Source organism: Natator depressus, chromosome 1, assembly GCF_965152275.1.
Source record: "Natator depressus isolate rNatDep1 chromosome 1, rNatDep2.hap1, whole genome shotgun sequence".
Classification (NCBI taxonomy): domain Eukaryota; kingdom Metazoa; phylum Chordata; order Testudines; family Cheloniidae; genus Natator; species Natator depressus.
The window spans coordinates 261,500,573-261,517,877 of NC_134234.1; the positions used below are offsets into that span (position 1 = coordinate 261,500,573).

Below are 17,305 nucleotides of genomic sequence, written 5' to 3' on the forward strand. Positions count from 1 at the left end.
CTTATCTGTTTTTCCTGACATGAATTCAGAGTTGCTATACCTTCCATTAGCAAGGGAGCTATCTACTTGATGGCTTTTCTCTTGTAGAACTTGGTGGGAAACAAAAAAATATATATTTAAAAATATGTAGAAAAATCATTTTAACTTTTACATTTTGCCTCCTTCTCCCTCTTTGGGTTAGTGGATCAAAGATGACAGCTAAGACTTTCAAAATTTCCACAAAAAGTTTTGTTGCTGGTCTCCAGCTTGCCAACTTTTGTATTAAATAATAATAATTGAAGAGTTTTTATTGTTGAAATATATTGTATTTCACTATTAAAAGAAAACCCACTCTTTATTTAGAGTGAAAGTAGCTTCAGAGTAGAGTGTATATATATTCACACCTATACTGATATAGTTCACATACCTATACCAGCTCAGGTATTATGGAGGAACAGATTTAAAAAATCTGACCTTGTATTTTTTTTCCCCTCAGGCTCTAACTGTGGGCACAAATAGTTCCAGGCATAATTGACTTCAGTGGGACTATTCATGTATTTAAAGTGAGGCACAGGCTTAAATGCTTTGCTTGTTCAAGGCCTGTCTGCAGAAGTAGAGGTTAACAAGGAACTTGAAAATTCATTAGTAGAATAAGGTTTCTGAGATTTGGCCTGCAGCCTTTAGAGGAGTTATACACTTCCTGTTTCACAGTCCTCAGCTATTGTATCCCATATCCAAAAATAAACAACTTTGTAGAGATTTGTAGATTATATTCTGCTAGGTTTTCCTGGAAATGGCACTAGCTAAAGGAAGAATGATTAAAGCAATGACTAAAGGAAATGCATGACTAAATGCATTTATCTTTGACCTTGATTATTGTTTTCTTAGACTTGGACTGGACCAATGTGTCCCAACCTCTAAAACATTTCATATCCCAGAGACTTTTTCTCCCTCCTGCCATCCTCAAACAAATGTGCTATATAGGTGCAACAGCAGGGAATGGGGCAATCTCAGGGTGTCAGCTTCCCAAGGTGGTGAATAGGCCGAAAGTGAAAGAAAAAAAGGCCCAGCGAAGAGGTGAGGAGTATTGGAAACTGGGAGGGAGATGAAGGGGTAAAACGTATCTAGAAAATTGAATGCCATATTAACATTAGAGATCATCAGGCAGCTGACAATCCCCAGAGCAAGACTGTTGGGATCTAATTATTATTTGTATTACAGTAGTGCTTAGGGGTCGGTTAGGTGCTCTATATGTACATGGGAGGAGACACTGCCCTTGTCTTTAAGAGTTTACAGAGTAAGTAAGCAAGACATTCAAAGTGTGGGCAAAAGGAAATATTATTATCCCAATTTTACAGATGGAGAATGGAGGCTGAAAAAGATGAAGTGACTTGCCCCAAGTCACACAGGAAGTCTGTGACAGGGTCAGGTTTTGAACCCAAAGACCCTGAGTCCCACATATTGAAACTAGGTGCAGTAGAGGGGGCCTTCCTCTTGATTTTGACAGAACTATACTATCAAATGGGAGGGAGGGTGGTCCTGTGGTTAAAGACAGACCTGGGTATCAGGAAATTGAGGTTCAGTTCCAAGCTCCACCACAGTTGTCCTGTGTGACCCGGGGCAAATCACTTAACTGCTCTATGCCTCTGTTTCCCCATCTGTAAAATAAAAATAATAATACTTCCCTGCTTCATAGGGGTGTTGAGACTAATTAATTAATGTTACAGGTGCTCAGATGCTAAGGTATTGAGCTCATTAGAAATTATTATAAATTAAATAAATAAAAGCAGTATTTACTCATATTTAATTGAAGTTATAATGTATGTTGCTCATCTACCAAACCTTGAATAGTCTAAATTTTGTTTAATCTGAAGGCTATTTGATCAGTTGTGCTGTTTCAAATATCATGGTAAATCCAGTTGAGGTACTAGCAGAATAATGGATATATGATCCAAGGCCAAAATGTTCAAAGCTGCATGCCTAAAATTAGGCTACTAAATCTGTACTTAAGCTCCTAAATAAGTGGCTTGGTTTTCAGAGGTCCTAAGCACCCACAACTCCCAGTGACTTAAGTTAGCCATCAAAAGTGGGGGTAAACTGTAAAGACAAAAATCAGGGTATTGTATTGTGTGATGAACTGTTTCCTCTAAATCTGACATGCACATTCATTACAGTGATGATTTCTTTCCCACTTTTTACAGTAAAGCTGCCTGTTACAGCCTCCATCAAGCAAGTGGGAAAATGCTTCAGGTAAGAGAACATTACATTTGACTTCCAGAATTTCTCCTGGAGGGGAAAGAGTGATCCCAGCTTGATTTTTCAAAGTCCCTCTTTATGATGTGGAGAGGGAAGTAGACTGAAACACAGATTAAAATCATTCACCAGGGGAAGGATGATGATTTTCAGAGCTGCTGGTGGTGGTGGTGGGTTTTTTTCCCCCACCAATCTTTTTTCTTTATCTGACTTTCTCTTCTTCTGTCATTTTGTCTTGCCATTTTAGGCCCCAGTTCTGCAAATCCTTACACATGTGCTTAACTTTAAGCATGTGATTTGTCCCACTGAAGTCAATGGGACTACTCACATACTTACAGGTAAGACATGGACTGTCTTGGCAGTGAATTCTGAAGGCTGTATTCTCTTATGGATGTGCAGGACTTTTATACCAGTAACACTGACACTCAGTGTTCATTATGTACATAAATACCTACATATTGATAGGCTATTAGTTCCCTTTGCTTGTTCAATATGCACTGTAAGCTATTCCTGGGTTGGCAATGCCTGGTGGTATCTTATTCAAAAGTAGAATCAGTGCTACTGGTAGCCAGTCAAATTGCAGGATGGCAGAAAATTATTTATTACATTTGAAAGAGGATAAAGCTTCGGCCAGTCAGCATCCAATTTATTTATAAAAAGTACCATATGCTTTAAAAAAAATACTTTTATGCTCAAGCTGGCTTGCATGAGTGGCTAATGATAGACTTGTCTAAATCTATCAGTGTGCAGCAGAGAAAGAACCTTCACAAGAGCCAGACCGAGACTTGAGAACTCTTTGATTATTATTCTTATTACTATTATTGTTGTGGTAGCATCCTAGAGCACCAGTCATGGACCGGAATCCCAGCGTGCTAAACACTGAACAAACACAGGAGAAAAAGCTGGTCCCTGCCCCAAAGAGCTTATGAAATAAGGTTAACCACTAAATTTTCTACATTCAGAGTTAAAGCAAAACCCACCTCTTCGTTCAAGCTTTCCCACAATAGTACCTTATGTCTCATACTTTTGTATTAAAAAAAATAAAAAGAACCTAAGTCTGTCTTCCCAGGAAGGGAAAAAAGAAATATCATTGTTCTTGTTTTTTACTCTTGTGCTACTCTGATGATTCTCCAGTACTCCTGGGACGGGCACCAGTATAAGATCCTGGATGGATGGTGGCCAAATGTCATTTGCATCAGTATCCATCAGATAAAATGATAGAGCCACCACAGTTTGTTTTGTACAGTTGAACTATATGGGAAAATGCCTCACTTTAACTTGGCATTAATGTAACAGCAGGAAATCCTCCAGCTGTAACAGTGTCCTTTTTCGTGTCATTATCTTTTTTATATATATATATATATATATATATATATATATATAGTCACAAATTAGTCTGGAAATAAATTAATTACAGGCGTGAACGCCATCTCTTTCAGCTCTGAGAGACTGACTCAGGGTGCCCAAGACAACATTCTTGAAAATAATTGTTTGCCACTGGGATTAGGAGAAAGCATGTCCCAAGATACAACCCTACCTAAGAGAGCAAACCTCTCTTCACCGTTCTTCAAGATGACATCCCGAAGTGTAGAGAAGCACCAAGGCAAAAGGGTCACCAGCTGCACAGAAAAGACAGTTACCTGTGCGAAAGGTTTTTTATATGTTTTTAATTAAAGTATTCTAGGTGCCAAAAGACAACAGGATTTGCTTTTGTTTAGTGCATTCCCTATTCCAGATATCTCAAAGCCTTTTACAAAGCAATGAGATAGATGATGGAAGTGCAATGATTGTGCTGAAAAATACAGGAACCATTAGGTTTTCAGCAATAACTTACATGCCAGAGGATGTCAGAACTGGTTTCATTGAGTAAATTGACCAGGACACAGGAGATGAATCTATCTTTTCTACTGGATGTTAACCTCTGCCCGATCTCCAGCGCCCCCTGCAGGGCTGAAGCCGGGGGAGGCGTGGGGCTGAAGCCCTGATCCCCCATGCTGCCCGCGGGGCTGAAGCCCCGATCCCTGGCACCCCCCTGCGGGGCTGAACCCGGGAGGCACAGGGCTGAAGCCCCAATCCCTGGCCGGCGCCCCTCGCGGGCCTGAAGCTGGGGGGAGGCACGGGGCTGAAGCCCCAATCCCTAGCACCCCCTGTGGAGCTGAAGTCCAGAGCCCCGAGACCTGGTGCTCCCTGTGGGGTAGAAGCCCTGAGCCCATGGTCGGCAGAGTTGAGGACATTGCTTCCCCCACCCCAAAGTGCAGCGCAAGAGCATGGCAGTCCCGGGGGCAGCTCTACACCTCCCCGAGTCCCCCCACAATCTCCTCTCCCCGCCCCCTGGCCAGGTTGGAGGCAGGAAGCCAGAGCTGGGCAGTGTGGGGCAGCTGCTGCTCTGGCTGATGCCATGGAGCAGGCAGTGGCAGCATTCCCTGGTCTCCTGCTCATGCCCCAAGTTGAAGCTGCTCCTCGGCTCCCAGCCCCCTTTGCTCCCACAGAGGCAATTGGTAAGAGCCCCCTGGGTGGAGAGAGCTGACTCCATGGCTGGTAGACCCCTCCAGGAACAGTGACGGCATGGGAGTCCTCCCAGCACACAGCCCCTAGCCACCCCACTCCCTGCACCCACAGCCACCCCCTGTGTGCACACCGCCCCAGCTACCCTCTGTCTGCACACAGCCCCTAGCTACCCCCTCCCTGCACCCTAAGCTGTTTTCAAATTTTTTGAGCTAAGCCCCCCACCTTTGAGTTATAATTTAAATATATAAACTCCCTCCCTGGACCCCACCATGCGGAGATGGCTCAAGCCCCGCTGACCCCTGCCCCCCCTCCAATAGAAATCAAACTACGCCTATGCCCAAGGCCCCTGTCCCAAGGCACCCCCTTCCCCTGCTGGGCTCTGGAATTTTTATAGCATGTTGAGAGGGGCCTGCATTATATATATATACAGTATATTAGGCTGTAAAGCATGTTGTAGATCACTTCTTGTACTGGATGCACCCACTGCTGCCAGACTTTCCATTTCTTGTAAATTAAACTAAACTATCAGAGCAGGTTTCCATTTCACTAAAACCATGTGTCATCTTAGCTAATAAAGAATTCACACATGGCTGATGTGGTGTAGCTTTTTTTCCTTTTTGGCCCAGATCTGGATCACAATGCAAAGAGCAGTTCAAACAGGGAAGAAAGAAAAGTGAAGAGGCCACCACTGAAAAGTGCAAGGTCCGGCCAAATCAGGACAACAAACCAAGAAGCGAATGTTAGGATGATGAAGTCCTGCCAGACACAAGAATCATTGCAACTTTCTCTCCCTGTAGTGCCTGGTGCAAAGGGCAGGCAATCCAATGAAAAGTATCATGAGGGTGAACCACAGCCAAAAGCCTTTGGCCAGCACCGGTAGGTGAAGAAGAGTCCAGTTACTGAACTTGCCTATCCAGTCAGTGATTGGTTGAATGTACATTGTGGCATGAACAATGAGGGTGTCAGCACTAACAGAAGCAAAAGTTCTTACTTTATTTCTAAGCCATACACAGCTGAGCAACTGAAATATGAGGGATCTCACCCTCTCAGGGATCTCTCCATTCTCACTGCACATGAGCTTACTTCTGAGTCTCTCCTGAGTAGAAACTTCCACTTGACTTGTGGTCTATCAGATGCATTGGTTTTTGTAATGCAAACTCCTGCCCAGGAGGAACTGAGCTAAGAACATAGCCCTCATTTTTGTTTGGCATCTCAAGCTAATCTTAACTCTTGATCCCTGATATACACATTGAGAGGTTTATTCACCAAGCCACTCAACCTATCTTTTGAGACTGACATGCGTGTCTCTTGATCTGTGTTAGATAAACTGGAGGGTCATAAACCATATAGATTATAATAATTGTCACCTGTCATCCGGGAGAATCCCAGTGCACTTTACAATCATACAAAATCTGTGCACAGGTATCATGTTATTGACAATGGAAACCTGTGAGTTGATTTGCAACCATTTATGAGGCATGCTACTATACAACAGTGTAGCACAGGAAGTGCAAAATATCTTGTATCCAATTGAACTCTAGCTGTTCAAATTTCCCAACATGTTCAGTTTCCCAGCATGCAGTTTGGCTAGGACTGCCCTCTCACTACCTCTTCTTTATCTCTACCTCTCAATGGTTTGTACCCCAAAACTAAGTCAAAACCCAGTACGGAGCAGTTCAGCTGAGTGTGGCCAGCACTGGATTTAGCCAGTAGTACAAGAAATCTCCGTTGATTATATTTGTATGCTGCTAGAAAGAGTTATTAACTACGATATAGAATTGGTAAAATACTTAGAATGATAGCTAGATTGATTGGATAGACAGAATTGGAGGACACAGCCACCAGATGGTATTTTGTAGACATGGCTATAATACAAGTTGAATAGGGTGGACTGAGATACATGTAAGGCACTGACTGACATGTTTTGTTTTTCTATACAGAGCAGACCTGGCAACTTGTTCAAATATGAAAGGGAACATGGCCAGGCCTACATTATCAAGCAAAATTATTTTACTGGCCCAACATGACAACAGAGAAACATTCCGTCCAGCCTCTTTGCTATGTGCCATAAAGAAGACATCAGCAAAAGGCTTATTGTGCGATATTGAGACCAAGGCCATGGCTAAGAGAAAAGCTCTGGAGCCTGGGTCACAGACTCTACTTACAAGACCTTCCAGTCGCAACTGGGTGAATTTCCTGTCAGGCTTAGAAATTGATGCAAATGTTGTGAAAAATGGTACCTTACAGGCTAAAATATACAGCCAGCCAGGCTCTATTCAGACAGGACACCAACACTGGGAAATGAGTGGCTTCACATCAGATACCCTGAGGGATTAGGACTCTAGTCCCGGGGAAACCCTTTGGAAGGAGTGCTCTGCAAATGCAGCAGAAGTGTATACAGTGCAAAGGAGTTTAGCCTCACATTGTCCTGAAAGACAGATTCTAGATTTCCGGGACCTCTGAGTGACAGCTAAAGAAGGCACAGCATTTAAATTTCTTTTCTAATTTTTAATTGTCAGCAAATTTCAGACATAAAAAAACCCAGTTGAATCATCTGACTTCTTCGGAATTAAAGTGATGTCTGACCAGAATGGAAAATTAAAAAGGGGAAGGATTTGTGTTACTCAATTCAGACCCTACCAGCCACTTTAAGAAACAGTGCTGGTGAATCCCCAAGGGAATTCCATCCAGTTCTGTACTGCTGAATGGTGCTAGTCACAGATTAGGAGCTTTGGGGATATATAGGGAATACAGATCAGGGACTGGCTATGCTAGAGTGTCTGGGGAAGTAAAGGGGAATGTTGTCCCGCTGTGAGGCAAAAGCATAAAGCAGAAATTTATTCTAAAATTAAAAAGCTAAAAGTAAGTAAAGTGCCTTAAAAAATTCCATCTTGTCACAGGCCTTGCTATGGGCTGCATCCCAGATGAGACTAGAACTTCTGTCTTTGTTGCTGTCCATCTAATTCATTTTGCTTATGCCAATTTAATATTTGTTCCTTCCCTGAGATGGACCGGGATTAATCCCAAGGACACGAGCTCAGGGTTTGAGAACATCAGTAGAGTTGGCTAACCAGTGCTAAGTGCAGAGATGCTTTTCTCAGTACTCAGATGATACCTGTGTCCACTGTATCCCAGAACCTTGCTGTGCATTTAGTGTTTGTTGTGACTAGAATAAAGGTGTGTTGTTCAAACATGTGACCCTATGAGAAGAGCTCAACATATGGTACAATGAAGCAATGCATGTTTCTGGTTTTATTCCTTGAACTGACATACAGTGTGCCCCACAAAATAGAAATTATTAGACGTTCTTACAGTCAGTAATCTGAACAGGAAGTTTGCTGGAAACCCCAGGTCTGGATTTCCATGTAATTCCTAATTGCCTCAGTTAATGATAGGCACCGTAGGAGACCTTCAAGTAGTGGGACAGATCCTGAGCTGTGACCAACGGGGCTCAGTGCAGCTCCAGAGCAGATTGTAAAGGTGACGTTTGAACCCTCCTGATCATTGGGCAGCTCAGCACCAGGCCAGTCTACCGGCACAGATTAGATCAGCCTACATTAATCTGCACCAACAGTCAGCAACCTCCAGGGCCTATTCTGGCAGGCACAGCTCTGAGGCAGGATGGCCAGCAAGCTGCAGCAGCTGTACACCACCAGAGAGGATTCCTCTCTGTACAGGGAATCTTCAAGCAGCCAAGGAGCATTCCCACGCAGCTGAGTAAGCTGGCTTCAGGGCAGTTTTTCAGGGAGGTTCAATGAGAGCATGGCATGCAGTTTGTGATGAATCCTGGAACAAGAGTAGCGAGTTATATGAGCCTGTGGTGCCTGGGCTCCAGCAATATTCAGGGCACAGGGGCCCGGCTCCACCAGTGTTCGGGGCTGGACCTCTCTTCCAGCCCAGCCTGGCACCCCTCACCTGGAACATCCCCCAGCCCCGCCTGCAGCCCCCGCGTGCTTCCCCCAGAGCATCCCTGCCTGCCCCCTGGGCAGCGGGCGGCTGTCCTGCCACTCTGCGCTGTGCTCGCTCGCTGGCCGCTTCCAGCTACAAAAGGGAGCAGCGCCGGTGGCAGGCTGAGGCATTTGGGTGGAGCTTCAGAGGAAAGAGTGTCTGCAGCAGCTCAGGGAGCCCCAGGTGGCTGCTCAGCCTGCTTTGGGCTTTTTCTTTCCCTTCCTCTCCTCTGCTTTTCTTTTCTTTTGCTAGTTTCCCTTCTTTATGGCTGTAGCCAGGGCACTCCAACCCCCCACCACCACCACCACGTTTCCTCCTCCCCATCTCCACTCTGGGGGGAGAAACTTGGGCTGTTTTCCTGTCTCCTCGCTGCAAACAACTTCACTGCTTCTCCTCCTCCCCCCTCCCAGCTTCTTTCCCCTCTGTCTCCCTGGGTGCAATGTAGCCTTCTGCTGCCCCGTGGCCAGCAGGACTTCTCTCTGCACCTCCTGCAACATGAGCAGCTCCTTTCAGGGCTTCTCCCGGATGCAGCTGAAGTCTCTCCCCCACCCTCCCAATCTCTCTCCGGAGTTGAGGGCGGGGAAAAGTTTGTTGACTGTCAGTTTCCCCTCTGAACTCTTGTTGCTCTTGTTTTTGAATGAGGATTTCTTGCTCCGGGGAAGTGTAACTCCCTGGACCTGAGAGGAGCCCTAGGAGCATGTGCAGCGACAGTGGTGCAATAGAGGGAAACTGTTAAACACTTGCTGTTTCCAGTCCATTTTTACGTTATTTTAAAAAATATAGGTTGTCTTACAAGGCAGGTGGGGGGAGGGGGCAGGACTTGGACCCATTCTGGGCACCACCAAAAATTATACAAACCTGACTGCCCTCTCCTGGAAATGTGTATCTGTTAGCATTGTGGAAAATATTCATGCTCACATGAAATGTGGGTCAGATAATGGAGAGCCCCAAAAGGGTATTTACTCGGCTTTATACCACAACAAACACAGCCTCCCTGTGCCGTGGGAATGTCACAGTAACAAGCAGCAGCCAAAGTCTATAGATTTGACTCCCTCCTTTTGTGTACTGAGCAACAGGATATTGTAAGTAAACAGGATAATGATGTAACTGTAGCTGCTTCGGCTGTATCCTGAGCCAGTAACGATCTCAAGATAGCTCATTTCAGTTCAAAGCTTCAAACCTTTACACACTCACTCCATGCATGTGAGTAGTGAGATCGGTATATGAAATGTTAGGGCCTTATCCTGTAAAGACTTACAAACATGAGTAGCTTTATAGCCTTTGCACAGAAAGTTCATACTTGCTTCTCTCCAGCTGGCAGTTCCAGCAGGTTTTCCAGCAGTTGAGAGAAAACATGAAGTGGGTTAGGTCCAGCATGCAAATGTTGCTGACAGTATTGATACCTCACCAGGATAACAAATTACAGTACCAGTTTAAAACGATGGTACATTTACTAGGAGGTCATGCCCTGCCCTCCACACACTCCTCACTGGCCTTGACTCACCCTACCTCCAGGTATAGCAGCCTCAACAGCAGTGGCAGATTTGGGGCTGCTACCCACACACTCTAGGGCACCTACCTTTACTCAGTTCCTAGGACTCGAGGCATAACCTGGTTGATTTACAAACCTTCTCCCTTTCCCAGTTCCTAGGGCTCTGGGCAAAAGGCACCTACCCTTACTCAGTTTCTAGGGCTCAGGGCCACCCATACCCAATTCTTAGGGCTCCTGGCATAATCTGGTTCATTTAAGTACCCACCCTTACCCATTTCCTAGGGCTCAGGGCATACTCTTCTGTGCGTTTCCAGGATCTTTTTACCAGTGAAAGAGCTTTACACAGTAATATCCTTGTCCTCTATTTATGAACAATTACCAAGCAAAATACACATGCTAAGCATACAATGCTATGCTCGCCAATCCTGATCACACAGTTGGACTTTTCCTGTTGCCCAGGCAAGTTCAGTCTCATCTTGGTTCTGGTTGCTTCACGTCACAGTCATGCAGAGGATTCTTTGCAGCTCTGCTCTCAGGCTGTGTCTTCGGGGGTGAGTCCTTCTTTCAGGTCTTTCCTTCCTATTATTCTTTTCCCTTTTCCTATTTTTTTTCCTTCCCAGCTGGTCTCCATCTTGGACCTCAATTTATCTAGTGAAACTTGAGTTCTGCTTAGCTATACCTTAACCAATCATTTTACGAAAATATTAGAAAATAATTCTTTGACCAATCCTAACATATTGTGAAATAATTTTTTACCCATTCATATCTCACCATCTTAGTTGATTTAAATCTTGTAAAATTAATTATGCAACAGAAACAATCAAAGAAGTAGACAGAAACCATAGAAATAAACAATATAGATTTCACACCTACAACTGTTGATAACTGATTCCTTGCCAGGTAGAGTGCCATCAAACAAAGTTTTCTTGAAACATCTTAGGAGATTCCTTGCTTATCTGGCGATGGTGCCTTCTTATCAGCCCAATATTACAATGTTTTGACATAATTTAGAAGGAATGCGAGGATGTTACCTCCTGAGTCTTGGCACATGGCTGCTGCTCTCCTACTATGGCTGCAGAAAAAGGCCTCAGGGCAAGGTACCTGGGGAATCCTGCCTCCATCAGAGGAACACAAACCCAGCCTCCTTGGAAAACAAATAGTGAAGCAAAGCAAGCAGTAAAAGATATGGCCAACAATGACAATAAGTAAAATGTAACATTTCTAAGTCACCTACCTCCTCTGCTGATTCCAGGTGGTTATTGTGGCCTTCACTGAGCCAGGACCTGCTTTGCTGATACACCTCAAGCCTAACTGCATGGAACATCCCCTTTTTTTCTTAATCCAAAGCATCATCTGAGACAAATCAGCATTTTCACTTGTGATTTGAAACAGGATTGGAATTCAGGTCTCCAGTGGTGAAAGGACAATGTAGTAACTCACCTTGTTCTTTTTCCAGCCTCTTTCTGTTGTATATGCCCTTTATTTGGGGAATATTCTTTCATGTCACTTGTTTTATACATGCTTCTATTGCACTTTTATATTCTCTAGTTACTGGTCTTTTTCTTAGACCTTGTCTACACCTGCAAGTTTCTGCGCAGTAAAGGAGCTTTCTGCATTGTAACTCCCGAGATGTACACACTGCCAAGCCACTTAGTGCACAGAAACTGCGCAGTTGCAGTGCTGTAAAAAAGCCACCCCGACGAGAGGCGTACAGCTTTCTGCGCTGGGGCTACAGCGCTGCGGTGCCAGTGTAGACACCTGGTCGATTACAGCGCTGGGATTGGCCTCTGGGAGGTGTCCCACAATGCCTGTTCTTGCCTCTCTGGTTATCGGCTTGAACTCTACTGCCCTGCCATCAGGTGACCCACCGTGAGCCCCACCCCATACATTCCTTGGGAATTTTGAAAGTCCCCTTCTTGTTTGCTCAGTGATGCGTGCAGTGGTCTCAATGCATCTTTCCAGGTGATCATGCAATCCCCCACTTGGAGCAATGCAGAGCTGCTGGACCTCATCAGCATTTGGAGAGAGGAAGCTGTCCAGTCCCAGCTGTGCTCCAGCCATAGGAATTATGTGCGACGTTCTCCTCTGGTGTTATCCAGACCGGTGATCTGCTAGGTGACTCCAATTCTTGACTCTGGGAGCCAGCCTTACCCTGCTCTGCTGTGAGAACTCCCACTCCTGGGCTGTTCATGCATGGCCTCTGGCATGTAAGCTGCTCCTTGGAGTGTGCAACTGAATGATACTAGCCAATATCTCCGGTCCCAGACACAACTCTAGGAACCTCCGTCTTGCAGTGTCCGGTTATGCCTGCTGGATACTGCAAGCTTATATGAGTTCATCAATTTAACAAAGAAATTGATATGCACCAGGCTTGTTATCCCAAGGGGAGTCTCTGACACACTTCAAACCAAATGCACTGCTTCACGTAGAATAAACAAACAAATTTATTAACTATGAAAGATAGATTTTAAGTGATTATAAGTCAAAGCATAACAAGTTGGATTTGGTCAAATGAAATAAAAGCAAAACACATTCTAAGCTGATCTTAACACTTTCAATGCCCTTACAAACTTAGATGCTTCTCATCGCAGGCTGGCTGGTTGCTCTTCAGCCAGGCTCTCCCCTTTGATCAGCGCTTCAGTCACTTGGTGTGGTGTCTATAGATGTAAGTGAAAGAGAGACAGAGAGCATGGCTAATGTCTCTCCCTTTTATCATGTCCTTTCTTCCCTCTTGGCTTTGCTCCCACCCCCCATCCCCTGCTTCAGAGTCAGGTGAGTATTACCTCATCGCAGTTCCAAACTGACCAAAGGAAGGGGGGTGACTCCCTCAAGAGTCTAACAGATTCTTTTGTTGCTGCCTAGGCCAGCGTCCTTTGTTCCTGTGAGGCTGGGCTGGGTTTGTCCCATACCTGCCCTGATGAAGTGTGAACTGCCTCTCTGCTCTTGGAGAGTTTTTGCCTGGGCTTATTTTAAGCCATGAGGATACATTTTCACCCTCATAACTACTTACATGAAATTATAACCTATAACATTGCTATAACATTACTGTAACAATTACTATAACATCACTATAACAACCATGCCCAGTGCATCATGAACCTTCTGAAGACACCCAATATGACAAACTTTGCATTGGATACCACACAATCATTTTATAAAGATGAACATGGCAGTGTAGAGTGTTCCCCTGAGGTACAGAGCTTCACTTTATTATACCTATGGACAGATTTCATGATGCGTGACAGAAAGGGGCCATAACTGGGACACACTGCAGTGCAGGGTCAAAGTGAAGGCACTGCGGGACACCTACCACAAGACATGGGAGGCAGATCACCTCTCCAGTGCTGCACCCATGAGCTGCTTGTTCTACAAAGAGCTGAACACGATACTCGATGGCGACCCCACCTCCACTGCGAAGGCCATTGTGGATACTTTGTTGGCTCACATGCCAGTCGAGGGTGGACCAAGCCAAGAGGAGGAAGTCTTGGATGAGGGTGTGGAGGGGGACCCAGAGGCAGAGGATGACTCAGAGGTCAGAGATGCATGCAGCTTGGAGCTCTTCTCTACTCTGGGGGAGGCTAGCCAGTCACAGCTGTTGGATCTTGGCAAAGTGCAAACAGGAGAGGAGGTCCATGGTAAGTGGCTTTGATTTTGGGACTCGCTGAAGCGAGTTGTTGAGGGCAGGAGGGTTGCAGAAAGCAGGATTGTGTCTGTATGATGCGCGTACTACCACATGCCTAGTCTGAGTGGGGGAACAGGGTGTTGATTGACTCCCTCACGTCAAGGGAATCTGCCTCAGAGATCTCCAGGAAACTCTCATGGAGATACTGGGCAATCTGCTGCCGCAGATTCTTTGGCAGAGCTGCTTTGTTTCTTGCCCCATTAAGGGTAACTTTCCCATGCTACTCTGCCGTCACTGGGGGGGACCATTGCTGCACACAGGTGAGCCGCATAAGGGTCAGCATGGAAGCCGCAGTCTTGGAGAAGATCATCCCTTGATTCCCTGCTCACCCTCAGCAGCGAGATATCTTCCATAATGAACACAGCCTGTGGAAAATGTGGGGACAGGAATGATTATAGGGCCCCCGCTATAGTGCTGTCTTTCCCCAAGAGCCAGGTGCCCAGTGTACAGTATGGTCCTGGAACACTGATTTCCTCTGCCCCTGTGGTACTCACCATTTTGGGGGTCTTGTAGCTCATGTGTGCTTGCCTGAGGTCAGCCAGTTAGTGACAGGTATGTGCATAGTGGCTGTGTTTTAAATCAGTGGTCCATGTGCTGCAAACAATTACTGCTTCTGTAAAATGTTGCATTTTGGCTTCACAGATATGACCTTGGGAGCCCAGCCTCCCTCTTTGTTATCGCCAGCTGAACGGCTGCGCAGAATTAGAAAGCGGCCACAGAGAACTAAAGAGGACTTTCTGCATGATGTCATGATGCACTCGGCGGCCGGAAAACAAGAATCGAAGGAGTAGTGGGAAACCAAGAAAAGGGACCGAAAGGGGAACGAGATGTGCCAGAATGAAGCCACGGAGTGGCTGTTAAACGTTATGGAGTGCCAAGTGGACATGTCTCAGGCGCTACTAGCACACCCGCCCTCCCCATGCAGCCACTGTCACAAAATTCTTTCCCATGCGCGCCATACACACTGCCAACACACTCTTATCAACCTCCTGGCTCCAGTCTCTACCCGCAGGATTCCACTCCTCCCTCCTCACAGTCCAGTACTGCGGAGTCCCACTACCCACTGCACTCAACACCCATCCCTCTACAGTTTGGCCCTGCTGAAGTACAGCACCCGCTGCATTGTACTCCAGAGGTGAAGGCTAGACATGATCCCTGGATGTACACAAATCTTTAGGCATCCCAAAGACCCCCTCCTCTTCCTTGGAAATTCCCTTCCCCCATCCCCCTCTCTGCTGATGTATTTTTTCTTTTGACTCTCCCCTCTTGTTGTTGTCTCTTTATAAAAGAATTGTGTTTGTTTGGAAGCAATCTTTATTCTATTAAGTGAAAGCAAAAAGAGCACTGCAAAGTAACATACAATTATGTTAAGGCCCCTCTTGCATCATGTGGACCAGTCACCTCCTAGCATTACAAGCACTGCAGTCCCAAGTATAGCAACAAATATTAGTGGCTTTCAGCTTCAAATTGCTGCCTCAAAGCATCCTTGATCCTTATGGCCCCACGCTATGCCCCTCTAATAGCCCTGGTCCCTGGTTGTTCAAATGGAGCCTTCAGACGCTGAGCCTCAATGGTCCAGTCCCAAGTGAAGCTTTCATCCTTCCCTTCCCAAATATTATGGAGTATACAGCCTGCAGCTATAAGTATAGGAATATTGTCATCAGCCAGGTCCAGCCTCCCATATAGGCAGCACCAGCAGGCCTTTAAACAGCCAAAAGCACACTCAACAGTCATTTTGCACTTGCTCAGCCTGTTGTTGAACCGCTCCTTGCAGCTGTCAAGGTACCCATGTTACTCGAAATTGGGCCAGCTAGTAAGCTTAGGGAGGACTAATGACCTACCAGAAAGCAGCACATTTATTATACTGATAGCTAAGCTCAAAAGAAGGGGGAGGGTCACACTCACATACTAACACTTCCAGGACAGGCACGGCACTGGAGATGTCAGGAACCTTCAAGATAAGTGTCCCACAGCACAGCGATGGATGGTGCGATGAAGGTAAGTCTTCCTGAGGCATGATGGAATGCAACACGGTGAACCACTGGCCAGGCGGTCCGGGCGAAGGACTTTTACGGGAGGTACAATCTTGTGAGTGCACTCCTGAGCACATGGCCCCTTCCCCTTTTAAGGACCTGCTCCTCATGGCCTGCGGCTAGAAATGACTTGGCCACGTCTGGTTGGTCACACTCCACCTCGGGCAGTGTCCATGCATTGGGTGTGTGAATGCTGCCTAATTAGAGTCCCAGACACCTTGTCTACTTGGGGAGCTCTTCTGATCTTCCAGCTGCTTAAGCAGCCCATTCATCCCACAAGCATTCCAGGAGGGAGGAGGAGGGGGGAAGCCACTTCACAGGTATTCAAAGAGGGAGAAGAGACAAAAGGGGGAGGAAGGCATAACAGACCTTTTGAACAGACCGGTTATACAGAGCATACAGATCACCACTGCTCTTACAACACTCCGCCCCTTGATCTATGGTCATTACAGTAGTTGTTGTCATTGTAGGGCACAGGTGATCTGTTGTAAACAAACCAAACAATCATAACCAGGTGAATATAAAATAAACCATTACAATTACAATAATCGAGTACATCAACAAACAAAATGAGGCTCAAGTTTGATGCTGCAATAGCCATCAAACAATAAGTCACTGAGGTCAGGACCTCTTAAAGTACACACAACAAATAAGATTTGTAGGAGTACCACAGTTGTCCTGCAAGGTGAAACTGATTTGGAAGATACATTGTAACAGAGAACTTGGTGAAATTGCTGATACTTAAACTAACATGTAGTTGCTAAAATGTTGCAGAATCCCCTGTTACTAACAGTTCTTAAGAGTTCTGGGGGCGGGAGGTGGGGGAAACAAATCCAAGACCGGAAAGACGGGGCCCTACAATTACGGGCCAAGGTCAAAAATCCCACTGGGGGGTGATAATGCGTGTTACAGGTTATGGGGGCCCATGAACTACCCTTCAGGGCTTGGGGAAGTAGAACCAGGGTGCATAGAGGAAAGTGTGGGATTAACAATACAAGAAAATGTAACTAACAATACAAATGTATCAATAACAAAAATCAACAACAAAATGATTATTAGAGAACCTAACAAAAAATAAATCTGATGCATTGGGGACCAAAGTCTTTTGGATAGAGGTGGATGTATTAGATAATTTGGTTGGAGAGGGGGGAAGTAGAGCGAGGAAAAGGTATTTACCCTGTCTAGTGTAGCATCCCCTCTTTCTCTGGACCCAGTGCTAGCACAAGACACCCACCAGAGACAGACACAGAACACTGAACACAGACTTTGTCATGACACTATAACCATGGCATTTCTATAACTCTTCAGCTGGTACCAGCTCCCCTGATGTTCCGGTTCGGAGGCTGAAAGATAGAAGCTTAGAAACAAATTAGCACCATGCTCCCACCGCGGCAGACCCTGCTCGTTTGA

At 45.6% G+C, this 17,305-nt stretch overlaps 1 protein-coding gene across 1 annotated transcript in view; it reads left to right on the forward strand.

Moving 5' to 3' along the window:
• AGBL3 (AGBL carboxypeptidase 3) overlaps positions 1-7,521 on the forward strand; it is a 56,347-nt gene extending 48,826 nt beyond the window's left edge. Inside the window, exons 18-22 of the mRNA XM_074950873.1 lie at positions 868-1,056; positions 2,181-2,229; positions 3,672-3,874; positions 5,367-5,616; positions 6,681-7,521. Coding sequence (XP_074806974.1) covers positions 868-1,056; positions 2,181-2,229; positions 3,672-3,874; positions 5,367-5,616; positions 6,681-7,077 — 1,088 coding nt within the window. The 3' untranslated portion in view covers positions 7,078-7,521. The remainder of the gene's footprint in view (positions 1-867; positions 1,057-2,180; positions 2,230-3,671; positions 3,875-5,366; positions 5,617-6,680) is intronic.
• Positions 7,522-17,305: the final 9,784 nt, after the last annotated feature.